The sequence below is a fragment of the Trichoderma harzianum genome (assembly GCF_003025095.1).
Source record: "Trichoderma harzianum CBS 226.95 unplaced genomic scaffold M431scaffold_10, whole genome shotgun sequence".
NCBI classification, from domain to species: domain Eukaryota; kingdom Fungi; phylum Ascomycota; class Sordariomycetes; order Hypocreales; family Hypocreaceae; genus Trichoderma; species Trichoderma harzianum.
Genome location: NW_020209258.1, coordinates 1,000,887 through 1,026,673, shown reverse-complemented (window position 1 = coordinate 1,026,673; position 25,787 = coordinate 1,000,887). Strand labels below are relative to the sequence as shown.

General features: G+C 52.6%; 11 protein-coding genes across 11 annotated transcripts; 7 read left to right on the top strand and 4 right to left on the bottom strand.

Moving 5' to 3' along the window:
* Window positions 1-1,508: 1,508 nt before the first annotated feature.
* M431DRAFT_484407 (hypothetical protein) lies at window positions 1,509-2,792 on the top strand (the record flags this gene model as incomplete). The annotated part of the gene is made up of 3 exons (XM_024916195.1): window positions 1,509-1,670; window positions 1,944-2,486; window positions 2,568-2,792. 3 exons carry the CDS (start codon window positions 1,509-1,511, stop codon window positions 2,790-2,792), a joined length of 930 nt encoding a protein of 309 aa, XP_024772040.1.
* A 464-nt stretch (window positions 2,793-3,256) lies between these two features.
* On the bottom strand, window positions 3,257-6,683 carry M431DRAFT_91823 (hypothetical protein; the record flags this gene model as incomplete). The annotated part of the gene is made up of 2 exons (XM_024924301.1): window positions 3,257-4,279; window positions 4,350-6,683. The coding sequence occupies 2 exons, from the start codon at window positions 6,681-6,683 to the stop codon at window positions 3,257-3,259; spliced, it is 3,357 nt and encodes a 1,118-aa protein (XP_024772039.1).
* A 1,669-nt stretch (window positions 6,684-8,352) lies between these two features.
* M431DRAFT_216076 (hypothetical protein) lies at window positions 8,353-8,880 on the bottom strand. Its single transcript, XM_024913512.1, has one exon. The coding sequence runs from the start codon at window positions 8,773-8,775 to the stop codon at window positions 8,467-8,469; it is 309 nt and encodes a 102-aa protein (XP_024772038.1). The 5' UTR covers window positions 8,776-8,880; the 3' UTR covers window positions 8,353-8,466.
* A 1-nt stretch (window position 8,881) lies between these two features.
* Window positions 8,882-9,509, top strand: M431DRAFT_216051 (hypothetical protein). The gene has a single exon (XM_024913511.1). The coding sequence runs from the start codon at window positions 8,987-8,989 to the stop codon at window positions 9,311-9,313; it is 327 nt and encodes a 108-aa protein (XP_024772037.1). The 5' UTR covers window positions 8,882-8,986; the 3' UTR covers window positions 9,314-9,509.
* Window positions 9,510-9,704: 195 nt separating this feature from the next.
* M431DRAFT_7779 (hypothetical protein) lies at window positions 9,705-10,999 on the top strand (the record flags this gene model as incomplete). The annotated part of the gene is made up of 4 exons (XM_024922617.1): window positions 9,705-10,020; window positions 10,082-10,505; window positions 10,569-10,687; window positions 10,752-10,999. 4 exons carry the CDS (start codon window positions 9,705-9,707, stop codon window positions 10,997-10,999), a joined length of 1,107 nt encoding a protein of 368 aa, XP_024772036.1.
* A 189-nt stretch (window positions 11,000-11,188) lies between these two features.
* On the bottom strand, window positions 11,189-12,547 carry M431DRAFT_91115 (hypothetical protein; the record flags this gene model as incomplete). The annotated part of the gene is made up of 3 exons (XM_024924219.1): window positions 11,189-12,098; window positions 12,156-12,406; window positions 12,470-12,547. The coding sequence occupies 3 exons, from the start codon at window positions 12,545-12,547 to the stop codon at window positions 11,189-11,191; spliced, it is 1,239 nt and encodes a 412-aa protein (XP_024772035.1).
* A 247-nt stretch (window positions 12,548-12,794) lies between these two features.
* On the top strand, window positions 12,795-14,499 carry M431DRAFT_510524 (hypothetical protein). Its single transcript, XM_024919498.1, has one exon. The coding sequence runs from the start codon at window positions 12,867-12,869 to the stop codon at window positions 14,304-14,306; it is 1,440 nt and encodes a 479-aa protein (XP_024772034.1). The 5' UTR covers window positions 12,795-12,866; the 3' UTR covers window positions 14,307-14,499.
* A 255-nt stretch (window positions 14,500-14,754) lies between these two features.
* On the top strand, window positions 14,755-15,367 carry M431DRAFT_91294 (hypothetical protein; the record flags this gene model as incomplete). Its single annotated transcript, XM_024924247.1, has 3 exons — window positions 14,755-14,901; window positions 15,014-15,205; window positions 15,272-15,367. The coding sequence occupies 3 exons, from the start codon at window positions 14,755-14,757 to the stop codon at window positions 15,365-15,367; spliced, it is 435 nt and encodes a 144-aa protein (XP_024772033.1).
* A 436-nt stretch (window positions 15,368-15,803) lies between these two features.
* Window positions 15,804-16,619, bottom strand: M431DRAFT_91608 (hypothetical protein; the record flags this gene model as incomplete). The annotated part of the gene is made up of 1 exon (XM_024924279.1): window positions 15,804-16,619. The coding sequence occupies one exon, from the start codon at window positions 16,617-16,619 to the stop codon at window positions 15,804-15,806; it is 816 nt and encodes a 271-aa protein (XP_024772032.1).
* A 1,530-nt stretch (window positions 16,620-18,149) lies between these two features.
* On the top strand, window positions 18,150-21,880 carry M431DRAFT_7774 (hypothetical protein; the record flags this gene model as incomplete). Its single annotated transcript, XM_024922609.1, has 3 exons — window positions 18,150-20,031; window positions 20,087-20,119; window positions 20,178-21,880. The coding sequence occupies 3 exons, from the start codon at window positions 18,150-18,152 to the stop codon at window positions 21,878-21,880; spliced, it is 3,618 nt and encodes a 1,205-aa protein (XP_024772031.1).
* A 2,297-nt stretch (window positions 21,881-24,177) lies between these two features.
* M431DRAFT_91651 (hypothetical protein) lies at window positions 24,178-25,244 on the top strand (the record flags this gene model as incomplete). The annotated part of the gene is made up of 2 exons (XM_024924282.1): window positions 24,178-25,049; window positions 25,118-25,244. 2 exons carry the CDS (start codon window positions 24,178-24,180, stop codon window positions 25,242-25,244), a joined length of 999 nt encoding a protein of 332 aa, XP_024772030.1.
* Window positions 25,245-25,787: the final 543 nt, after the last annotated feature.

Sequence of the window (25,787 nt, the reverse complement as noted above, 5' to 3'; positions counted from 1 at the left end):
ACAAGGGGCCAATTCAGCCTGCAGATCAATATTGGATGCAAGTGGTCCCGCGCTTCCCCCCCGCGGACCTTTTGGCAGAATCCAACGTTGAAGGTGAGGGATAAACGGTTTGATGATTTGTGAGATTTCAAAGCGTTTATTGATTGCGTTATACTCGATGAGCCGGACGCACTCGCGTCTCGTCTTTGTCTATTTCTTCATTCTTCGCCATGATGAAGACGAAGACGAAGACGAAGGCCTTGATGGCCTCGGCTAGCATCAGCCGCAATAGACGTCAAACAACCATCTGGGCGCTTAATCGAGTCGAGCCTGGCGTCGAGCTTTAACGCGCCGCCGTTGCCGGTTTCCCGAAATTTAGTCAAGCCCGCCATTCTCAGCCTCACCATATGCAGCAGATACGGGGAGACAACCCTCTTTTCGCTTTTTGGTGTTTTTGACAGGTTTAATCCGCCCGTCCAGTGTGCTTAGTTCTCACCACGTCGAGCGACCAGGTCAAGCTTTTCGTCCCGTCTCCTGCCGAGGCCTTCTTGACGCCATATTATTTCCCACAGATTTAAAATCGCTGCAATGCCACCCTCGTCTTTTGGTCGCTCCGATTGCCGGCTGTGCCCCCCGTTTAGCTCCAGGACACTACCTTGACTACCTCGTGCGGCAGGCAGCAGAGAGCTAGTTGGCGTGGCAGTGTTTGATAGAGCCGTTTCACATATTAAGAAGCTGACGACAGTGTCGATCCAAGAAGCACAAGAACATGGTGAAGAAGCTTGGTTGCCTGGTTGAAGTTGCTGAAGAGTCGGAACAACTCTAAGCCCTCTTGCGGAGCGGAGCTGGTGCTCCTTCCCAGAATGAAGCTTAATCGGTATTGTTGAAATAAAGCGGGGCCCTTCCGTTTGAAGGAATTCGATTTCTGATTGTTTATCAAAAGATCCTTGCATACCACGTGATTATGTGACGGCCAGTTAACCAACCAGAAGTTCTGTGATGTTGATAAGAAATCTGCCTCGGTCGGAGCCACATGGTTGATATTGTGGCTCGTGAGCTGTTGTCGCTCTGTGGCTGGTGCGCGCATCTGCACGAATCAAGTGAAGGCCGCAGATGCAGCGAGTCAAGCATCAAATTCAAAGTGGATGATGGCTGTACATACTTTGTTATTCACCGGCAATTGCCATAGAGTTTTGTCTGCTTGCCTATGCAACTCGATAGCAGCCTTATTTATATAGCCTCAATCACAAGTCACTGTCTTATACTCTCATCCTTCACTCCCAAACAGACCAATGATCTCCCAGAACCGCCTCACGGGTCCCGAGATTACCGAATCCGGGCTCCAGGCAGGGAAATTGTGGGCCTCCCGTCGACGCGGCGATCTCGCAGCAAAAAAAAAAAAATAGAAGCGCCTCATCTCTTTAAACTCAAAACTATAAGATACCACGATTTAATATCAAGTATAAAAGAATTTGAAAGCCCAGATTCGCGAGGTGTTTGCTTTTTGTTTGTCCAAAACTTCAGTCACAATGGCGTTCACAATGCATGCCCATTCGGGCCAGTTCTGCCCTGGCCATGCCGTCGACCAGCTTGAGGACATTATCCTGCACGCTATATCGCTTGGGTATAAAACCATTGGCTTGACAGAGCACATGCCTCGCTATGAAGAACAAGACTTGTATCCAGAAGAGGTATGTCTCACGTTACCATTTACTCATTTGCAATTCGTTCTACCAAACTTGGTTTATTACCTCGCGTTACACAGCATTCAAACTACCCCTCCATCACATATTCACATGTCACAACTAACTCACTCATTCTCTCACACTCAACCTCTCACACAACCACTCACACAACCACTCACACAACCACTCACTCATATCCCCTTCACTCACCCATCTACCCTCCTAATCTCAACACAAACCTCACATAGTCACACCCATCTAACTCTTCAACCCCCTTAGCTTTCCGACCCCCAAGCCTCCCTCCAAGCCCTTCCCCCCCGCCACGAAGCCTACATCCTCGAAGCCCGCCGCCTCCAAAAGAAATACTCCCCCCAAATCCACATCATCATCGCCTTCGAAGCAGAATTCATCCGCCCCTCATACGCACCCCTCGTCCAAGCCCTCTTCGACGCATCCCCCCACGTCGACTACTTCATCGGCTCCGTCCACCACGTCCACAGCATCCCCATCGACTACGACAAAGCAACTTATGCTGCTGCCGTCACTGCAGCCGGTGGCTCGGAGGAGCGTCTTTATGAGGATTACTACGATTTGCAGTATGATATGCTAAGGGCCTTGAAACCGCGCATTGTCGGCCACTTTGATCTTATTCGTCTTATGAGTGAGGAGCCGGGCAGGGATGTCAGACAGTGGAAAGGCGTTTGGGAAAAGATTCGGCGGAATCTAGAGTATGCTGAGAAGATTGGTGCTTGGTTAGAGTGTAATTCGGCGGCCCTGAGAAAGGGCCTCGACGAGCCTTATCCCGGCCGAATCATTTCAGAGGTAAGCTACATACAGATCCTACATGAGAGCACTTCCTCTCCAAGATATCAAGATACATCTTACTAAACCATGGAATCATAGGAATGGCTCAAACTAGGCGGTAAATTCACAATGTCCGACGACAGCCACGGCATCGCCCAAGTCGCCACAAACTACAGCCGCGCACTCACATTCCTCGAAAGCCTCGGCGTAAAGCACGTCTGGACTTTCGAGCGCAGAAACCACCCCCAGGCAGGAGAAACCACAAAGGCGGAGCTCATCGAGATGGGCGTACCTCTCAGCGAATTTCGTCGAAATTTTTCATAAGAACCACTTCACTTTTCTCATTCTGGAAATAGAGGTACAATAAGACACTTCACTTTTCTCATTCTGGAAAATAGAGGTACAATAGGCCATAAAAGGCTACAAGATTTTGCTTTCAGGGGAGCATACAAGATTAAGATATAGAAGGAACTCAAAGACCATCTATAAAAGATAGAGTAGAATAAATAGCTTCCGACAAGAGTTTTGTTTTTCTTTGTTTGGGAACGGGTATCATGTAATGAGAGCAGCCCAGCATTCCAAAGGCTGGTGCCAAGTTTGGCAAAGGGGTGCATAGTAGCTGGAAAACAGTTGGTCTCGAAAAAAGAGAGAACGAGCTTCAACAAGCGCTAAACAGGCAAAATAAAGGGCAAACAAACTCCTACCCATTCCGTGCTCCGTACCGTACCTTCCGAGTGACATAAGAAATCTAATACAATCTCCTTTTTTTGCTTTTTCACAGTAACACTTTACTTCCTCGGTGGGATGGTACCACTTGGCTTCCTCTGAGCCTTGTTCTGGGGTGAGGGGCTGCGGTTGGCCGATTGCTTAGGAGCAAAGGGAATGGTTCCGCTGCTACCATACTGGAAAAGTGCGCTGCTCTTTTTCTTAAGGAGGCCAGGCATGACCATTGGGTTGCCAGCCGGCAGTGTCGGGGGCATCCACTTCAGCGGCTCCTGAGAAGCAATTGAGACCGGGGGCGGCCCTTCAGGCTGGTACTGGTAAAAGTCGGCCGTCTCATCCACCGCCTTCGTCGAGCGAGGGGAGCTCACGTTTGGAACAGCCTGTCTCGATTCTGGGGAGACAGTTCGTGGCGTGAAATGCTCCAAATTGGGCGTTGATAGGCTACTCTCAGAAGCGGTTGATAGCGCCGGCATGGTGCCATCTGGGGACGCGGCATTGATTGTGGGCCTGGAGCTGTTGGGCGTCTTGAGGCCGCTAGACTCTACGGATCTGTTGGTGCTGGCAGATGACGTGCGCAACTCTGACTTGGCGACGGCAGCTGCGGCTGCAGCTGCGGCTTGTTCGGCCTCAAGGCGAGCCTTTTCCCGTGCCTCCTTTTGTGATTGGGTGATCAAATTGATCTTGATCTTCTTGATACCATTGGTGATCTTATCCATGTCGTTAATAGTAGCGTCCAGCCTTGAAACTGCAGGTGCTGTAGTTGTTTCTGCAGGACTTTCCTTTCCGGCTTCATGCATTGGTGACCTGAGCGCCGGCTCGCCATGAGCCGTCGTCGGCCGTGACCTTCTAACAGTGATTCTTCCGGTAGAACCGGAGCTCTGCGCTTGGTTGCCTGCCATTGAGATAGGCCTCCCTGAGACGGGACCCGCAGATGTTGAAGGGCGAAGCGGTAACTCCTCGTTGATCGTAGCGGTACGAGAGACGCTACGCTGTTGCGTGGGAGCAACGGATGACGTGCTAAGCCGACGATTGTTCCCCTTGGGAGGCAAGCCAATAAGAGGCTGCGGTGTCTGGCCGCGAGCAGTTGCCTGATAACACATGTTAATCATTGTTTGATGTAAAAGAGGGTAGGGAGGGGTTTGAAAATTGCATGCTTACCTTTTCTGCCGCAATTGCTGGAGTCCCTACAGTTCGTCTCCGGTCCCTTGTCTGCCGAGCACTGTTCTCCTCTTGAATGGGATCAATAGCCCTTGGCTTGCGGTCACGAAGCGACATTCTTGATGTTGATCGTTCGAGATCCGGTGTGGCGGTGGATTGCCTACTTTGCCGCGCGCGAGCTGCCTCTGGATTCAAGTCATCGGCCGTGTAGCTGTCGGTTTGGCGATCCTGTGGTATGAGGAGCTTTGAGAGCTCGTTGGCAGCGACCGTCCACGGAACCTCAGGGGGCGAGGGAGATGGAGATCGGCTAGAAGCGGTAGACCTGTTGACCAGCGTCGACATGCTTCGTCGCATTTTGAGGGGATCCACGGCCCTTGCCGTAGAAGCTTGGGTCGGTGTACAATAGGTTGGAGGAGTAACCATACGCGGCTTCTTTGGCGTGATAACAGGGAGTCCTACTGTGGCCTCCAATTTCTCAAGTTCATCAGCCGACCACCACGAAGAATCGTAAGGGTTTATGGAAGATAACGCTTGTCCAAAGTACTCGTCATCGTCGTTGTAGGCACTTTGCCCGAAAGAAAGGCGGCCCTGACGAGGCACGTTTTGCTTCCCAACAAGACCGCTCAGGTGGCTGAGAATGCCCGAAGTCAAGGCCCTGTTGCTATAGCCACCCTCCAAGACACTGACGATGCGACCTTCGACAAAGAGGCCTTCCTCAGCAGCAAGCTGAACAATATCTTGAGTAAGTCGCGCGTAGAACTCCGTTGGCACATTGACCTTGTGACGCTGCATTCCAGCACTCTCCCACTCACTGGCGTCAAAGCCAGCAGACAGGAAGATGACGGCCCGCGGTTTGGCACCTGTGTCTTGTAGCTTCTCTGCCTGCGCTTTGAGATAGCTGCGAGCCTTGTCGAGAAGTATCGTGTATTTAGTCTCATAGAGGTCCCAGAAATCTTCAACTGTCTTCCATGGCTGGAGATGGGCGTTCCAGACGTTTTGACCGTGGGCATTCTCGATGCAGATGCTGGCTTTCATAATCTTGTCATCCTCGCCGTTTTCGCAAGGATATGAGTTGATGTCGTGCAAGCTGAAATAACCAATGGATGTCCTCTTCCAGGCGGCATGACTCTTGGTGGCAGCCATTGACCGAGAGTTGTGCGCCCAAGCAATGGCCTGAGAGCCATCTCCGTGGTGCAAGTCAAAGTCAATGATGGCAGCGTGAGTCAGTTCGTGGTTCAGGATGCCATGCATAATTCCAACATGGACATTGTTGACCCAGCAGAAGCCAGATGGGAGGTTGGCCGAGCAGTGATGCCCCGGAGGCCTGACGGCAACAAATGCACGGCGCGGCCCAGCCGAGAAGACGGCATCCACACCCTCACACACAGCGCCCAGAGCACCCTCGATGGCATCTAGCGACTCGCTACAGAGGTACAAGTCGCCCTCGTGAAGCTTCTCCGCCGTTGCAGTCCCGGCAGATCTCTGCAGCTCCTTTCCTCCACGAGCCAAGACCGCCTCTGCAGACTCGCACATATTCTTCAACTCCTCCATCCACTTGGTGCCATGCACGTTGGTGACGGCGGGGGACAGCAGCGGCAGCCTCCGGTCCGTCTTGTGGATGCGAAAGGGGATGCTGGGCAGCATGTGAACATTGCCCTTTGGCAGGATGGGCAGCGCACCATCACTGTGACGCTCACCAAGACGCACATAAGCTGCGGCCACGCCCAGAATGCCGGCCTTGATTCGCTCAGGCCGCTCCACAATGTTGCTGAGGGCACTCTTGGGGGTGCGCGGGCGCGCGAAGCGGTGGCCATAGACGGCATCGTTGAGCACAACCACCGTCTCGGTGTAGAGCGTGGACACGGGCCCGTGATGGGCCTCGAGCTCTTCCTTGAAGTGGCCGCTCGCCACGGAGCTGGGCGTGACTGGCGGCCGCCACTCAGGCTCGGGAGTTCCAAACGACGCCCTCAAGCCCGGTGAAACAACCTGCCCCAGGCTGGAGCGCCTGGATAAAGACCGCGAAGGGCCGACGCCGTTTGCCGAGTGCAGGGAGTTCATCGAGGCTTTGCGGACGAGGGTTGGGGTTGCGGCTCGCGACTCTCTGCCTGAGGGACTGAGAGAGGGAGTGAGAGCAGACGAAGAAGGAGAGGCATGGCGAGAGAGATTTAAAGGCGTGAGCGGCGTCGAGGGAGAGGGCAATGGCGATAATCCGGGGGATCGCGGGCCACGCTGGCCGAGTGACAGCTGGCTGAGTGACTGCGATAGGCCTGCGTCTTTGTCCCTGGAGTTTGTTGCTGCACGCCGTGGCGGCTCTGTATTGGGCGGAGACGCCATTTGGGCGTCTTATAAGACCGGTTTAGTCGGTGGGTTGCAGCGAGGCGACATGCGTTAGCAGAAGGAAAGACGCCAGGAACACGCCGGAAGAAGCCTGTGAGTATGTGCCAAGTTGGTGTGGGTGGAGAGAGCGTATGTATTGTATTGTATGGTGCGTTGAGAATGCGGGTTTGCGATGCTTCTTCAGTTCAGTTGGCCTCTGGCGATGTATGGAGCAATGCTTCAATTAACGGCTGCCTGACCACTCGATTTCCCTGGTTTTGGTGATGGCTGCAGCTTTTTTGGTTGTTGTTTGGGTCAAGGTTGGCACGCGGCGGCGGCCAGTGGCTCGGGGCGTTTAATGACATGGCCGGGCATGTAATTTCAATTGTCGCCATCGTCATAGCCGCTTCGCTTCCCCTAATTCCAGTCCCAAATTCGCGTCCCATCTTGTCTCGCCCCGATCACGTGCCGGTGCGAATCTCATCCAATCTCATTCATATCACATCCATCCATCAAATAAGATAGGGGGCTGGCAATCAATTCCTTCACGTCACCATCATCGGGCCTCGTCAGGTCGGGCACCACAGCATTGACGCTGCGCCGGCACAGCTTCGCACGCGCATCTCGCCGATTGTCTGGTGTTTTTCCAGACAAGTAAGGGGTGTTTTTCTGCATCCGAAACGGCAGGTCTCGCTGCTGTGGAGCAGAGCGTCTCCCTACAGGTACATGCATTTGCGCCTGCTTACAGTCGGGATATCCATGATACTACGGAGTACATGCAGCGAGGCATGCAGGCCACGATTGAGGCCAAACAAGACCCTAGACTCGTAGAGGGGGTGGATGCCGCATGTCATGACATCAGCCAAACCCGCCAAATCGGCCACTCAAACGCCACCGGACACCAACTTCGTATACTGTACTGTAATCCATCGTCTGCCGCTGGGGGCGACATGCAGCGGTGGACCTCCAGGCAGGAATACATTCTTTGAGGGCGTACGTGGCCGAACCACAGCAGAGGCCTTGGATTTGGCAGCGCTGCGGTTTGCAGCCATTCGTCAGCGATGCCTCCAGCTATAACCGACGACGTCCGATTTGAGCAGCATCACAAGCAAGTGTGCTAGTAGGTGCATAAAACCAGGAACTGCCGACTCCGATTAACGGCTGCAAGCGAAAAGGTGGAATGACTGCTACAGTAGTGCTGCCGCTGCTCTGCTAGCACAATCGGCTAACAGAACAAGGACCGGGAGCCCATATCCGACGACATGATGATTATCATGTATGGATACGATCGAGAGTTGCGGTTAGTCCTCGTAATAGCAGTAGCTTTGGATGAGGTCTGGCGGCCCGAATGTGCAGATGGCATCAATTACAAATTACACAGCGGGCTCCATCTCATTTGAGAGAGTAAAATATTCTCTCATGTGTAAATTTCCGGCAATGTTGCCGTCGTGACTAAAAATACTTGACAGGTACTCCCGTCGTCTGTGCTCTCGTTGGAAGTGCAAGTAAACGCACCAAGCATAAAGGGGCGACTTTATTAGCGGTCCCCGCTCTGCTTCTTTTTTAAGGTACATCTGGGGTAGCGCCAGTCCCTCGATCTCAAGATGCCTGTCCGTCTGTGCAGTGGAAGGACAGAAGCTCAGACGAAAGAAAAGGGCCCAGGTTTGTTACATGACTTATGTAGGCCGGCTTCTACACAGCTTGCCAGACCTTGCAGACGCAAGAGATTAAATCCAATCTCGAGGTAGGTTCATGTTCATGTAAGTCATTCTGCCTTGCTGGATGCATTTGTTTGTACATATCAAGTAAAGTGCGCTTTGTAGGGTAAGTTGATGCTTCCGATCCGAGCAATTGAGGCCAATTTCTGGCTGCCCAGGGCTCCATAGACCCGAAAAGTCCGCTTATCGCGCTCGGAACTCGCACGCAAATGAAAAGCAGAGCATGTGATGGTGTTTTCATGAATTGATGCACAACGACTGGAGGAATTGATTAAGATTGCGACATCAATAAAAAGAAAAAAGAAACAAGAGAAAAAGAAAAACCTCTCAATTGTGGAGAGTCTCCAGGCAGAAACATGCGCAACAAATTCACGGCATTCATTGTTGGGCATCGTCTGCTGTCTCAAACAGAACCTCAACTCAGCTCAGCTGCCTGAACATCACACCAGAACAATGCACGCATCGTACTCGTATGGGGTCAACTAACACAGCCATCAGATCAGCCTTATTTTCCCGCTTGCTCTGTTCTTATCTGCTTGTCTGCTCTTCATCCTCCATCCCGTCCCAACTCATCGCCACCGCACCGGCGCTCAATAGCGTCTCATGCATGTGCTCACAACGCATCTCGTCCTTGGCTGCTTTTGTGGCACTAGCCGTCAAGGCCTGACTAGCCCAAAGCTCGCCCAGTTCAGGGCACACCCGCAACTCAATCGCCGCCTACGAACAAGGCTTGTGTTTCCATCTTCCATCTTCCTTCTTCCCACAGCCTTCACCAAGTTTGAATTGCTACTCCAGCATCGCCTCTATTCCATCTCTACGATAACCAAACAGTCTTCTCTCATACTTAATACGAGTACTTGTCACACCTCCTCCCAACAAGTTGAACTGAAATCCTTCTCTCCAACCCCCCCGAGCCGTGCCGCGAGCTAGCCAAGCTTTTTTCCCTGGCTACTGATTCAGCCGCACGGAAATCCGCCTCACCATTGGCCGTGTAACTGCGGCGACAGAATCGAGAGCGCAGAAAGCAATGCCTTCCCCTCTACTTTTGTGCTTTCCGCCTCGCTTAGACTGCATGAGGATCCCAGCTCTGCGCTTGGCCTTGGCCCTCTAGACTCGTCCCCGTGATGTCGGTAGCTCAGCTTTTATTGACCTTGGGAGCCGCTAGAAGCTCGTCGTTGAGAAAAATGGCGTGTCTCCCATGTACGAGTAGCTGTAGGAGCTTGGGGGCTTAAAACACAAGAAGCTCGCCTCCTCGCCGCTTTTTTCTCTCTCTCTTGCTCTGTGTGATACCCATTCCTGCATTGTTTTGTATTTGTTCGAGATGGCTCTCGCTCTGCTCATTCCCATACTGGCCGGCGGCGCGGCGGCGCAAATGACGCTGCCACTCATCAACTACGATGAGGTTGTAAATGCCATTAACCCCAATGATCCGGGATACCAGATCTGCACCGCCGCAGCTTCGTTTCTCTCGGGCTGTGTTGCTGAAGTCGGAGGATCCGAGGCTCTGTCCACTGCGAATCCGCTGTCGCTCGCAGCATGTGCCTGCTGCATTGGAACGACTGATGTAGCTCCCGTCTACAGCACTTGCGCCGATTATCTTGGTTCTGAGGCGCCTCAGCTGGGCTCTCAGATCTCTGGTGTGTACACGTCTTTGTCTTGCTTTTCAGTGACTTCCTGTAGCCTCTAACAGACTGTTAGCCTACGACTATCTCTATACCGTCTGCGGAAGCTCTCCAGAGATCTGTCGTGGTCAAGTCGGCGCAAACCCGACCAATTCGCAGCCTCCAGCGTCATCTCCCACTCCCTCACAATCCTCAAGAATCCAGTCTCCTTCGCCGTCGAGATCAACTGCTTCGCCCGCCTCCTCGCCAAGCAGCATTCCACAAGAAACAGAAACATCAGGTGGATTTACAGCAGAGGGATCAACAGCCGCACCGACCAGAGCTTCTGCCACTGGAGGCGCATCCGGCACGTCTCCTGGAACAGGAACAGGCACTGCGACTAGTCTTGTGACAACACTTGCGTCTGCGTGTGTTCAGATGGTGGACATTTTCCAGGAGTGCACCAGGGCGACGCCTGGTTTTACGGGCATGCCATTTGGAGAGCAGGCTTATTGTTACTGGTAGGATTTACTCCGTCTTTATAGCTGGGATTGACAACTGACAAAGTATGTGCGTGTGTATAGCTGCCGAACTGCCTTGGATGGCCAGGTTACATGGACAGACGAAATTGAGACGTATGCTTCGACTTGTCGAAACTGGGGAGCCACAGCAGGCCCCGGTGAGCCCGTTACCGCCTATGACGGTTCGTACTCCTCATGCCTTTTAGGATACTGTTTCTTTAAAGAGATATGCTAATACAGCGATAGTGGCCAAAACATTTGCTACCTTTTGCCATCACTTTAGCGATGTTTGTTCTGTCTCGACTACCGCGCCCCCAGATAATACCGCCACGAACGATGACACAGGTGCGACGACTACTGCAGGTGGTCAAGGTGGTCAGGTTACCGTTACTGTGACTCAACCGCCTGCTTCTACCACCAATGCGGCTGCAACCGCTCGTGTGGGACTCGCTGCAGGCGTGATCGCAGTGGCTGGATTTGCTCTGATGGTTTAAGTGGCGGCTGGGTGTACAATGAAGGAATTAATGTTTGAAATGTCGGAATGAATGCAACGGGTAATGCCACTGCTATGGATATAATTGCTGCTATGCTGGATATACATGTCATATAATGGGTATATATACACCAGGCGCGTTGAGACAACCGTTTAGGGACCGCCAATGACACGTTTAATGATTCTATTATTATACCGTCAAATCAACATTGACTCCCTTGAGCGCCTCCACAGCCCATTCAGGGTACTGCGTCTTATCCTCATAAAGCCCTGCGAAAAACTCCTTGATAAGCGCAGGAAACCTGTCCTCAATAACCGCCTGCCGAATGTCACGCATAAGCTGCAGCTGATACCAAACGTTGTGAATCGTCAACAGATGCGCCGCCACCGTCTCCTTGGAAGCGTTGTGGTGGATAAAGGCTCTCGTGATACCCATGCCGTCCTCTCCCTCCCTGCAGCACATGCAGCCACAGCCGGGCTCAATGGGACCAAAGTCGTTGGCGTACTTGAAGTTTCGAATGTTTAAGACGCCATTCTTCGTCACGGCGTTTCCAAATCGCGCTGTCCTTGTTGGCCAAACGCAGTCAAACATGTCTGCTCCGAGAGCGACACTGACGATCAGATCTTCTGGGTATCCAATACCCATCACATATCGAGGTTTGAGATCAGGTAGCAGGGCTGTACATGTCTCTACGACGCGGCAGTAATCTGCCTTGGCCTCTCCTCCGCTGAGCCCACCAATGGCGATGCCAGGTGTATCCCTAGCCAGCATCTCTTTGCAGCACTCTCGTCGCATCTCCAGATCTAATCCACCCTGAATGATGCAAAACAGATTCTGTCTGTCGGGATTCTTGTGAGCGGCTATGCATCGGTCCAGCCATCTCACGCTGCGCTCCATGGCCTCTCTCATTCGGGCTTTGTCTGGCGAGGTGGTCACCAGTACATCGTCGAGCTGCATCATGATATCACTGCCTATTGTGTTTTGCAGGGATATAGAGTGTTCGGGGGTGAGGAGCATAGGGGACCCGTCGTGGGGACTCAGGAAGCGAACGCCCTCTTCTGTGATTGTGGCCAGCTTTAGTAGACTGACCATTTGGAAACTGTCGTGATCTGTCAGTCTATACTCATTTTCAAAGGAATATTTGACAAAGACGTACCCTCCGCTATCTGTAAGAAGGTTGTGATTCCATCCTTGCAGCTTGTGAGCACCACCAATAGCATCAAGAATCTCCTGGCCTGGCTTCAAGCCTAGGTGATACGTGTTGTTCAGGCAAAGGCGACAACCAGTATCTTCTAGTTGCTCTGGAGTAATGCCCTTAAGGGAAGCCTGGGTGGCAACAGGCATGAAAATAGGTAGTTGAACGGGTCCATGAGGAAGTGTGAGTATAGAGGCACGAGCTCGAGTTGTCTGGCTTATGCTTATCAGTTAGTATCAAGATTGGGATCACTTTGAGATGTGGGTGACACTGACTGAACATTTTGCAATCAGTTCAAACGTGAGAGCTGGGGATGTGTACACGTTGGACGCCATTCTTTTGGCTGTCTGCATTATTTTCCCAAGATTATTCCCTGAAAAATCTCGTCCTGCCCTCAGCCGTGAACTTTTTCCTTGCCTCCTCTCACAGTGAATTTTCAGCTCTTCCGCCGTTGAATTTCTTACACGATAAGGTGCATACCCTGGAATGCAAGATTTTGGCGGGGCTTTGCACGCGCCACACCCCGCCACAACGAGGGGAGTTCTGTCCGGCTCAACTTCGGTGGATCGAAGCTCGTCTCAACGCCAAAGAATTTGCATCAACTCGAGCCATCGTATGAGTGGCATATCGACCTCAGGCCATTGAGCTTCTCAACGAGCCTCGACAGTCAGAATGGGGGGCCGAGCCGTATCGCCCGGGGGACTTTTGTTGAGGACATCACGCATGTTCTCAATTCCCAAGCCCCTTCCCGAACCGCCGTCAACGAACCTCCATATTGGGGATCACAAGTCTGCGACAATGACGAGACCGTATCCGCAGCATCAGTCTATCACCTCCCCCCTGGCTTCACGAGAGAAGGGCGACTGGGGACTCAAGCGCCCGTTCCCTCTGAAATCCACCATGGCCACATCCACGCCTTTTATCCGAATCAAACAGGTCGACACCGTTGAAAACGTCACCAACTTTGCTTCTGCGGCCGACCACTCCCTGTCATTGGAGAAGTTCCAGGAGCTGCGAGTGGCCATGTCCGTGCCCTTCAATACCGACAAGAAGTCCGATTCTTCACCAAGGACGGAACTGTGGCACAAGTCAGTCTTTGAGGAGGATATGGACTTTACAGACTTCCAGCGTGGACGGGGAGATGACCGACGATGGAAGTTCCAGGGCCCTTGGCTTGCTAGAATGACTGAGGGAGAGTTCATCGAGTACCTGAACAAAAAGGTCCGTCCTAAGCGGGCGCACTTCCGAACACTTCTAAAGGAGAAGCTGGCGGATGATATCACTACGAGCCAGAACAAGGCTGCGTTGGAGGCCGGCAAAGCCGCTCCCGCCAAGATTGAGGCGCAAGATATCTCAGAGGAGCAATTCACAGACTACCTGCGCTCATTGCGCAACGACAGAGTGACGCTGTATGCGCTTGTCTCCAAGTTCCTCGACTTGGCTCCCCTGGGACAGCCGGTTGGAATCATCCAAACCTTTTGGTCCGATCGGGACAGCCTTGCTCCCGACAGCCCATATGGCAAATCCGGCCCGCCCCCGAGCCACCCCTCTGCTGGTATCAGCTACCTGCGAACCGGTTCATTCATGGAGAACCACCCCATCTACGGCCCTCAGGGCAAGCGAACGCCCGCATTGGCCCGCGTGGTCTATCCCAAGGCTGGCCCCATGTCTCCCAAGCTTGGTGTCGGAGGTTTCGTCGCTGATGCTCCCTCTGGTGACAACGAGTTCAACCCGAGGACATACGGTCGCGCGAGATTCTCACCCATCAAGTCCATGCTCAACGGCATTATGCATCTTGATACTACCACATTTGGTGGTGCCAAAGCCTACGTTGAGGCCACAACAGCCAATGTTGATCCCAGCGGCAAGGTCGTCTTGCAGCTTCGAGAGACTGGCCCAGAGGCTCAGGTGGTTGCGAGGGAGAGCAAAGGCCTCACTGAGATCTATCATGACGGCCCGACTAAGAGCTATGTTCCTACCACTCCCAGCAACAGCACCGGCGCTCCTAGTGGACAAGAGGGCCAGCGATCTACACGGGTATCTAACGAAGCCCGCTTGAACCGTGTTGCTGATGAGATTTTGGAGGAGTCATTGCGCCCTGACAAGTCATGAGAAGAGAGGGTTGGGTGGGGTGAACAGTTTTGGCAATTACAAGCCCGACAGACAAAGGACGGGCTGTGTTGAAAATTTCCAAGTGCTGTATTTTATGAAATGTTGTCAAATTCTACCTATGTATCATTCATGTAAAGTAGTACCAATAAGAGATGAGCTGTATATGTTTTGACGAGCTTTGAACCCTTCCAGACTTGCATCTCCAAAAGACCTGAATGAGTATAGCTCAATTGGGAAATAACGCTAGCCTTGAGTAGTTAGCACAAGTGGTTCAGATCGCTGAGAGACTGAGAGTCCTGTCACATGACTCCACACGTGTTGATTTCTGAGCCCTAATCAATTCGGCTCCCACACCCCCACCAGGTGCTAAACCACCAAGTTTTCCTGTAGATGGGAATTTCGCAAAGCTTCACTCACTAATCCACCACACCACCTCAATACCGCCAAAATGGGTCGCGTTCGTACCAAGACTGTCAAGAAGTCCGCCAAGGTCATCATTGAGCGGTACTACCCCCGCCTGACCCTCGACTTCGAGACCAACAAGCGCATCTGCGATGAGATCGCCATCATTGCTTCCAAGCGCCTGCGCAACAAGGTCAGCACCATCCACTGAGCCGGAACAACCACCGACTTGAAACCGCGAGAGAAAAGAGCGAAAAAAAGGGAGAGAGAAACATTGTGGCTAACAGCGGAATTGGGAATTATAGATTGCCGGTTACACCACCCACTTGATGAAGCGTATTCAGCGTGGACCCGTCCGTGGTATCTCCTTCAAGCTTCAGGAGGAGGAGCGTGAGCGCAAGGACCAGTTCGTCCCCGAGGTTTCCGCTCTCGACTTCTCCGAGGCTGGCCAGCTGGATGTCGACAACGAGACCAAGGACCTGCTCAAGCACCTTGGCGTACGTTTTTCCCCCCTACCCGCGAAATCTACAAATACGTTCACAAGCTGACCGCATATAATACAGTTCGAGTCCATCCCCGTCAACGTCATCCCCGTCTCCCAGGCTCAGGCTCCCGAGCGTGGCCAGCGACGATTCGGCGACCGCCCTCGCCGCGACTAAAAAGGTTTTTTGTGGGAAAATATTGGGTCTCTGGTTTTGCAACATTTTGCAGGTTGGCGTCTCAGGATGGTAGTGAGTGCATAGATCTCGAAAAAAAGAAAGATCTTCTACCCCACAAGGTGTCGCCGATTCTCTGATTAATTTCGAGATGACGCTTGATTGCCAAAAAACCGTCCCTCTCTTTCACACTTGTCTGTGAATGTGACTGAATATGCAAGGTTGCTTTGAGCTGGATATGCTATTCCGCTGGTGTTCAATCTCACTTGACCGGTGACTTTGACATAGGCGAAGATATGCGACCAAATCAATTTAACCAATGGGTATCATTATATGCCCGAACCCACGTAATTTTTGTTTTCCAATACATGCATGACCATGACCAAATGACAGCCCAACGCCATATTTTATGCTTTTTCGTCGCTTCCACTTGAAGCCCTTATACTCCGGATTCCCCCGTCTGCTTCTCGGGCAGTTTTGCTTTAAATCCATCAATAAGTAGATGATCCTCTGAGTTATCAGCTCCGGCCGGAGGAACCATCTCAGAAGGCGCCTTGACGTCCTTTTCCTTCAACGTAACCTTGACCTTGTCTAAGGAAGAGCCGATCCTGTTGTCGCCTCTTTCCATTGCGAGGGCAGCCGAGTCTCGAGCAGCTTGCCGTTGGTCCTCCAGCTTGAGCTCGCCGAGCTTGCGGGCCGTTCGATCTGCCTCCGTCTCTGCCGACTTGTCTTCATCCAAAAGATCAATCTGGATGTCGGGAATCCCAGCTCGTTCCCAGGCAGCCGTCTCGTTAAGCTGAACTTTGACAAAGAGGGCTCTGCGCGCACACTGCTGGGAGCACCACTTCTCCAGCTCCTTCCGCTTCACGATTTCGCCACTGTTTGTGAGCTTCCATTCCCCGCCCGAGCCGGTTTGACGTCTTGGTTTGGGGCACAACGTGTAGCCGCACAGTTCGTTTACGTTGCGCTCCTCAATGAGGTCATCGTAGTCGGAGGGTTGGAAGAGCCGAACGTTGGCCTTGAAGTCTGAGACATCGGATGGTGCTGGATTTGAAGCGTTGTAAGACGTCTCCCTGACGAGAGGGTATTCTGATAAAAGGATTAAGCTGTCGAGGATCTGGCTTTCAAGCTGTTTTCTGTGCTCCAGGAGCGTGGCATGGTGGATGGCGATCTCCCGTGCACTCTGCTTGGGCTCGTTGGGAGGCGAAACGGAGTCCTTTAGGATGCCCTTCGGCTGGCTCGATTTGCTGGCCATGAGATGTTTGAAATCTTCTCAAGTCCCCCCACCTGTGATGCCTTGTGCGCCCTGGTTTGCGGAGAGACTTGTCTACGGTCGGGCTGTTGAAGATGTTTGTTGTTCGTTGGTGCGTCTAGAAGCTTGCATGTGCGGTTGTGCAAAAAAGCAAAGCACCGCTGGCGATTACCAACCAGTAAGATAGTGAAGCAGGTGAGCTGCTACCCCACTAAAAGCCGCTGTGCCTTGCTTCTATGGAGCGTGCCCCAAGAGGCATGTCATGTACTTGTACCTACATATTACAGGAGAGCTGGAGGGGTTTGTGCTTGTGGCGCCGGGGCGGGCGAAACATGCAACCGGTGGCGCAACTTGGAAGAACTGACAGGGCATCAGACTTGTTGTTGTATGAGTACGAGTTGTATAATTGAAGATGCGCAAGGGTTGCCCGGCTTGAAGCAGGAGCAGCACCTTGGCAGGACTGGGATTGAGGATTGAGGGCCTCAGGCATTGAGCATGTGCCACTGGCCGCGTGGGTTGGGTTGCGCCCCGATTGTTTCGGCACGAGGGCTGTGTCGATGGTTGCTGGAGCCGGAGGTCCGAAGAGTTGGGTTTGGGTTGGTTTGGAATTGTGTCGGTTGTTTTGTCAGACTCAATGCTGCTAGCGGTCTTGGCTATCTAGTAGGTACTCGTAGGCATCCAGGTTTGGGGGGATTTCAGAAACGATGGAAAGCTTCAAAGTCCAGTCCCTTGCATTGATGGCGCAGGTAATTATAGAAATCTGATCTCGCATGCCTGGCCCTAGCATGTTTCGTGTTTTGCAAGGCCAGGCCAGGCACCACGGCCGGGTACATATACGGGGTCGAGTCTTCAAGTACGGTAGCATTTGATTTGATTGATCGAATCCATCCATCCATGGAATTAATGGAAACTAAACTCAACTGCCTGTAACCCTCAACCTGCAGTCGTTGTAACGGTGACGAATGCGGCACATCCTCGGTACATGTACCTGAGGCGACAACCAACAACCCCCGATTGACCCTTTTCACTCACGCTCCAGGTCGCCCATTGTCTGGCCCCTCCGCCACTCGTCCTCCTCCAGGTACTGCTACTTGCGACTACCCGGACTCTAGTGCTTCTCGTCATTGCCTAGGCCTCGTCGCAGCCTGTCATGCTTGCGCTGACGTCGACACTTCCAGCAGATCCACCGCGTTTCACAGCCTCTGAGCCTTTTCATCCTCTACTTCAAACCCTCTTGCAGACCAGACCTCAAACGCCCATCTTTCTTTTCTGCCTCCATCCGTTTGCGTCTGCGTCTGGGCTGAAACTGCCGCTTGTTGGCCAGACCAGCAATTCCCTTACCTGTACTGTATGTACTCGTATCTACGCGACCCCCTCACTCACCCAGCTTTCTCCCCACGTTTTAGCCACTCACCGGCTGACCAAGGGACGGCTGCTCTCTAGTGCCCCACAGGCGACGACAACCTCCTCCTACAAAGACGCCTGGGTTGGTCGTGCTGAGCCCCGAGTCCAGCATTGCCGCCAGACACCGCAATGGCTGCCCTGTTCCGCGTCAAGGCGCTGTACGAATACTCGTCGCCGCACGAGGACGACCTCAACTTCCCCGCCGGCCAGATCATTGCTGTCACGGACGAGGACGATGACGACTGGTACGGCGGCGAGTACGTCGACGAGGCCGGCGCCAAGAAGGCGGGCATCTTCCCTCGCAACTTTGTCGAGAAGTTTGAGCCCGTGGCGCCCCCGCGACCTGTGAGGAAGCAGCACAAGCAAGAACCCGAACCCGCCGCTGCTGCCCCTACGCCCCCTCCGGAGGCTTCTTACGAGGACACAGCTGCGCGATCGACACCCCCGCCGGGAGACGTGGCCTCAGAGCCCTCGCCAAAGAGACTCGCCGAGCCCGTCAAGCAAACCAGGGCACCAGAACCTCCTGCTGCAGCTCCTGCTCCTCCAGTTCCAGTTCCTGTTCCAGCTCCTGTTGCTGTCCCGGCTCCGGCTCCCCCGCCCGCGGCAGCTCCTGCGCCAGTTCCGGTGCCTCTGCCATCCTCGCCCAAGCGAGCCGACTCCCCCGCCTCAGCTGCTCCGGCCGCCAGTGCTCCGAAGCCAAAGGCCGCGCCTCCGCCGGTATCCGAGAAGCCCAGCTCTTTCAAAGACCGCATTGCAGCGTTTAACAAGTCGGCCGCACCTCCGATTGCGCCCTTTAAACCCAGCGGCCTTAGCGGTGCTGGCGGCGCAGCGGGCTTTATTAAGAAGCCATTTGTGGCACCGCCTCCTAGTCGAAATGCCTTCGTTCCTCCTCCTCGCGAGGCCCCCGCGGCCAAGATTTACCGAAGAGACGAGGATCCCGAAATCAAGGCTTCCGTGGCCGAGACTCAGGGACAAGCCGAGAGAGCTGGACTGGTTACTTCTGAAACTCAGAAAGAGGGCGACGAAGAAGACCAGCCCAAGCCTACTAGCTTAAAGGAGCGCATTGCTCTCCTTCAGAAGCAACAGATGGAGCAGGCACAGCGCCATGCCGACGCACTGTCCAAGAAAGAGAAGCCCAAGAAGCCGCCGCCACCTAAGAAGCGCGTTGATTCTCAAGCTTCCGCCGCTGAGCCTGCTGAGGGAGCCGAGGTTCCCGAACGAAAAGACAGCGACGAGCCTGCCCCTAGAGCCTCGATGGATTCTGCTCCCGCCGAGTCAGCTCCTCTACCACCGCGGCCCCAACCCGAACTTACGGAATCTCCCGCAGAAGCTGCCAACGGAGATGAGGCGGCTGAAGCGGATGCCGACGACCATACTTCACGACGACTGTCCAAAGTGCCAACCTCCTCATCCGCTGCTCCCGCTGCTGATGTAGAACAGCCGGAGACTCAGGAGACGGTGGAGGAAGAAGGAGAGGCAGAGGAAGAGGAAGAGGAGGAAGACGTTGACCCTGAAGTCAAGCGCAGAGAAGAACTGCGAGCACGAATGGCCAAGATGAGCGGTGGTATGGGCTTCCATGGCATGTTTGGCGCCCCGGTTCCTCCGATGGGAGGTGGTCTGCCGGTGAAAAAGGCACCTAAGCCACCGGTAAAATCTGCCACCACGCGGGAAGAGGATGTGACTCCACCGCCGCATGCTCCTCCTGTTCCCACTATGATGGCACTCCCGGGCATGGGCCTTCCAGGCCTTCCAGTTAAGCCAGCCGAAGAGCCAGCACAAGCTGATGAACCAGAGGCTGAACCAGAACAGAAATCTGAAGAAGAGGAAGATGCCACTCCTCTTGCTACCGCCCCCGTGCCCCCCGTGCGAGCCGAAGAAGGCGAGTCTACTAGCATTGAATATCCAAAGCTCTTTCATTCTGTCTCTACTAACACTCCCGTAGCCCCAGAGCACAGGGCACCACCACCTGTTCCTCAGGAAGACCTGTCTGCTCCTCCTGTTCCAGTGGCGGGTATGTATTGATACGGTTATCATTGAATAGTCAGATGCGAACTAACACTTCGAAGCTCGTCCGCCACCTCCCCCGGCTCCTGTTGGAGGTAATGCGAACCTTTTCAACTAACTGTCTGTTCACGCGCTGACTTGTTCGCTGAATAGCTCGATCCCCTCCACCACCGCCCTCAGCTCCCCCCGCTGTCAAGTCAGCTACAGAGGGATCTGAATCTGATGATGAACTGTCTAATGGGGCTCGTGAAAACGCTGAGGCCGCTGCCTCAGTGCTGAGGTCACCCCCTCCACCACCTGCCCATCACCCCTCAGAACCTCCTCAGTCGCCCCCGCGCCCTGGAGCATTCTCGCCAACTTCGCCAACTAGCAAACGTGCTAGCAGGCCTCCACCGCCCGTTCCAGGGGCTGCCTCCATACTCGCTGCGGTAACATCTCGCCCACCACCGCCCCCTCCACCCGCTGCCCCGAGCCGGCGATCCACTGTGGACTTTGGCGTCGCCTCGCCGACCAGGCCTGCGCAGGCAGGAGAGGAAATTGGAGAGGCTACAGAGTACGAGGGCGACTACGATACGGATATTGCCTCGTCTGTGCCTCACAAGGATGCTTTGGCGGCGCATGATCAAGAGTCTAGCATGGAGGAGACCAGCCTCCAGTCGCCATTCAATGATGCTCCTCCAGAGTTGCCTCCGCCTCCCCCATTTGCTTCGACGCCGAGAGCAGCCCCTCCTCCCGTGCCACAGTCTCCGCCACTGAACAGAAGGTCTACGGATCTATCTCGGTCTGTTCCGATTTTGCCGCCTCCGGCTCCTCCCCCTAAGCTGCTTTCTCCCACAGGAGATGAGAACCACGATGGTCTGTTCATCTCAAATGCTAGAGGAGATGACGCCCAGGACTCTCCAATTCTACAGGATGAACCTACTCCCCTTTCATTCGAAGACTCTAGAGCCGTGTCGCCACCTGATCGAAGAGCCCCGCCCGCAATAGGCTCGCGTGGACGGTCATCGATGGATATGCCCAGGCCCAGTCTCAGCGCTCCTAGGAGATCGATTGATCACCACCGCCCGTCAATGGACTCTGGCTTCATCGCGGGAGATATTGATTTGGCTGTGCAAAGCGGTTGGTGGAAGCAGTCGAACCAAGTCCCTCCCGTCCTCCAAGGTCGGAAGGATATCCACTTTGAGTGCGATGAATCCACTTCGACAAATCAAGGCGAGAAGGTTATGATCACCAGAGAAACCTTTATCCTGTTTCAAGATTACTCGCAGACCATTCTTACGGCTCGCTACGACCCTAATGACCCGACAACTGTAGAGCTGGAGCAGCGACACGAGGCGCCCCCAAAGGCGATGCGACAGGACCAGATGGAGGAAGCCTACGACACCTTTGGACGACGTATTTCCGCATCCGCCATCGCTAAGAAAGATCAGGTTGTCGGCGATGGCACCGCGCAGAGCTTTGTTTTGGAAATGATTCGACCTCTAGAGGATGCCCTGTTGCCTATTAGCACTAGATCGTACGGTGCCCTCGTCTATGCCAACATGGCCAATGCTTCCACCCAGCAGCACGATGTCATTCGACCTGGCGACATCATCACCATTCGCAACGCCAAGTTCCAGGGAAAGCATGGACCCATGCATGCCAAATATTCCAGCGAAGTTGGCAAGCCGGACCATGTCGGCATTGTGGCCGAGTGGGATGGCACCAAGAAGAAGGTCCGGGCTTGGGAGCAAGGCAGAGATGGTAAGAAGGTGAAGCAGGAGAGCTACAAGCTAGATGATCTGCGGAGCGGAGAGGTCAAGATCTGGCGTGTGGTTTCCCGTAGCTGGGTCGGCTGGCAGAAGAAGCTGTCTTAGTGGTACTAGAGCAAATTACTTTTTTTTCTTTAGCATGCCTGGCCGGGGAGGGGTTTTTTTTGAAGAAACGGAGTGAATAATTAAAACAAAAGAAAAAACTATTGGGAGGAGAAAGGGGGGGCATCCGTGATGCAAAATTAATCTCATATCAACGCCCGGTTCGGACATCCAATTTTTTTTTGCGTGCCGGATTGTGTGTTGTTTTATGAAGAGCGCAATGCTTGTTTGGCGGTTTGTTATTTTTTTTATATCGTATGCCATACAGGTGTTGTTGCCTGCTTTTTGTACGTTTATGCATCTGTTCATATAATCTTCCTGTGACGAACCGGGTCCTATAGGCTCTATAGGTTAACTGTTTCCAAGGGACAAACCTTAGAGTGGTTCTATGGTTTATGTTGGCGGAGGCGATCAGGTCGGTAACGGGCAATCTTATCACCAGCTAGTTAATACGAATGAGAATAGATGTCTGTGTTCCAATCTGATTGTATTGTAAACGCTGTGATAACAACTGGCTATCTAAGTATTCTAATGAGTGACATGAAGTGAACTTATATATCCAGTCGTGTATTCTGGAGTCGAGTGGAATCGCTCATGATCTTGATCGATTCGTTCCTGCGTCGATTGGAATCGACGTTGATTCCCGTCGACCGCTTCCTGATTGGCTGCGCGGCCCGACGTTAATCCGGGAGTGCCTACCCTGTAGGCCCCTTGTCGCGACCATAAGAGCTGGGTCGTGACACTTCCACTTAGATGTTTGATTTGCATGGTGTGTTTGCATTGAGTGTGATGTCGTGTTTTGCTTGTAATGATACAGCCTCAGTCTTCTTGATGAGCTAAATGGCTCTGGTATTTGGTAGTGCGGTGTTATGACCTCTCAATGTGGGCGGAAGAAGTGAGAAAAAGAGAAGCATCTTGAATCCTACGTCAGTTTGTCCTGTCTGGTTCCCCGCCACATCAACCACATCCAGGGATTAAATTCGATGATGGTGTTGAGGCGCAGCTTGCTCAAGCTTCACAGCAATTTTAACCCCCCCCCGAGAGGCTTCACCAACTTTTTTTGATAACCAATAGTTTGTGAGGCATTGCTAGTCGTGCTTACAGGCGTCACTGTCACAGCAAGCTTCACTTCACTCTTACAACTTGGAGAGGCCGAATCAACATTATTAAGAGAAACATAGGGATTTATGACGTTTGTGACCTGCGGCTCTGTAGATGAATCGTTTAATATAGGTAGAAAGACATCGCATTGTAAGAGGACGAGAGAGAGGTACAAAGGTGGATTGAAGAGTCACTTAGTATATATGTACTAGGTAGTGTGTAATAACCTCTACGTTAGAATCGTTTTATTCAAAGTACATACCCGTAGACGAGCTCCCTCTAGGTGTGATTAAAATGCCAACCAAACTTAATCGTTATGACACCGGATCTCTTTTTTATTGTCCGGGAGTTTAGGGGAAATCAATGTCTCGGCTTTTAGGAACTGAAAAAGCCGAGTCTGATGAGCGCAAAGTGGTCGGGATGGAAATTTACGGTGTGGCGTCTAATATGTCTTGGATTCCGTGTCTCACTGTGATTTGGCTGATCAATGGGAGTGATTCAGTTATGCGGTGTGATAGCATTACCAGGATTCTGCTGCTATGGATTGACGCCCTTGAGAGACATGGTTAATGCCCTGACTTAATCGTATGATTAAGTCATCTACAATAATATTTGCGTGTGAAACATTTAGGCTACACTCAGCTACGTAGTATTTACGAACGATACGACGGTAGATGGATTACTAGCATGAGAACATCCACTTATTTGTCTCTGCCGAATCGGGGGCTAGTAAAGGTCGCACGGCAGATCAGATTGGCTCGGCTGGGCTTACGAGAAATGCAGGGCAGCCGCTGCTACATATCCTCCCTTGCTAGCGGGCCACTGACTTACAAGGCAGCTTTACTCAGTCGTCATATCGAACAGATGCGATTGACTAAGCTGGCAGATGCCTGACGAGACGAGGGCGGCTGGATCATGCAGGACGTTGATATTGGAGGAAATGTTGAGGATGGCCCTGTGACCAGGGGAGAGGGATGTCCTCGAATCTCGAGTCTCTTGGACCTTCTCCCCTCCTCCTCTCTCCCCTCCTCCTCCTTCACACATCCTTTCCATCTACATTACGTCTGGTACGGCGTGCGAGTTTTGTTTTCTTCATCCTCTTTCATTGTCTTTGCTCCTGCTCTTTTCCTCAATTTCTTTTAGCGCATCGTCTTTTACATCCTCCAAAAATGCCTGATCCCGATTTCCCTACCAAATGCATGGCAGACTTCTTCTCCAACCAAAGAAAAGACCTACCCATTGCCCTCGAGACCAAAGACGTCAAGGACAAGACTTACATTGTGACCGGCGCTACTGGTGGCCTCGGCTATGAGGTCGCCAAACGCCTTGTCCAACTTGAAGCCGCGAAGGTGGTTATTGGTGTGCGCAACGAAGAGAAGGGCGAATTTACAAAGACGACCATTGAGAAAGAAGCTGGTCGTAAGGATGTCATTGAAGTGTGGCCCCTGGATCTGGCCTCGTACGACTCCGTCAAGGCTTTTGGCAAGAGACTGGAGACGATCGACCGTATCGATGCTCTTGTTCTGAACGCTGGCGTCTCCCACGCTGAGTGGCAGGTCAAGGAGGGCAGCGAGGCTCATATGACGGTCAACTTCATTTCCAACCTTCTGTTGACCTTTGAAGCTCTTCCAATTCTTCAGGCCAGCGCGAGCAAGCACGACATCAAGCCTCGCATTGTCGTTGTTGGCTCAATGGGTGGATTCTTTGCCTTTGAGAGCATCAGGAAGTTCCCCAAGACGGGCATTCTCGACGACCTCAACGACAAGGCCAAGTGGAAACCCCTGTTTGATAATCGATACCCCGTGTCCAAGCTGTTTGAGCATTTTGCCGTGCGTGAATTAGCTTCCCAGAAGCCTGTTTCCGAAACCGGTGTCATTGTGAATGTCGTTGATCCTGGGCTGTGCAAGACTGAGCTTAACCATGAGCTGGGTCTCTTTACGCGCTTCAAGGCGTGGTGCGCAAAGTTGATAATGGGACGGAGTGCTGAGATGGGCAGTCGGACGCTGATTCATGGCATTGCGGCTGGTGAGGAGAGTCATGGAAAGTATCTCACGTCTTGTGAGATTCGAGAGTAAGTCTTTACGAGAACCCGCCATATCTGATGATTAGAACATGGCTAATGTTGACGTTTTCCCTTAGAGATCATATTCCGGAGTGGGCAACCAATGAAGCCGGCCAAGTGCTTCAGAAGCAAGTCTGGACAGAGCTCCTTGAGAAATTAGAAAAGATTCAGCCTGGTGTTGTGACTACTGTCATTCACGATTAAGAGACATAACGCCTAGATCTTATTATACTACTGGCGCTGCATGGTGGCTCCTGTAGAGAAGAGTGCTATTTTCTGACAGTATTTGATGGCGCACGATGAGATTGATACAATGACAGTTGTGTACCACATAATAATAGAAGTACCGGATACATGCCAGTTGTCAACATTAGCAAGCTGTGCTGCGATGATGTCGATGCTGACAAGAGTGACTCTATATCGACGTAAGATGAGTGCGAGTCTTAGTAAGAGGGGCTTGCACCTACACGCTTCCATGCGCTGCAATTATATGCGCACACATCAGTACAAGGAACACAATTTGCATGGTATACAACACAATCTTTCTTTTTGATTCTATCACTGTTTAGTGTTTATCTACTTTGTTAAGCTGCTTTTTCAACTTCGAGTACCTCATACACTCGTGGTGATACATATTAGCTCGATTCTGTCACCTTTCACTTTACATTAAATCGGCCGTAATAGAATGAATTAATTCTCGTTATGAGCTCTATCTATATATTCACTCGCATTTCAAATCTACGTTGT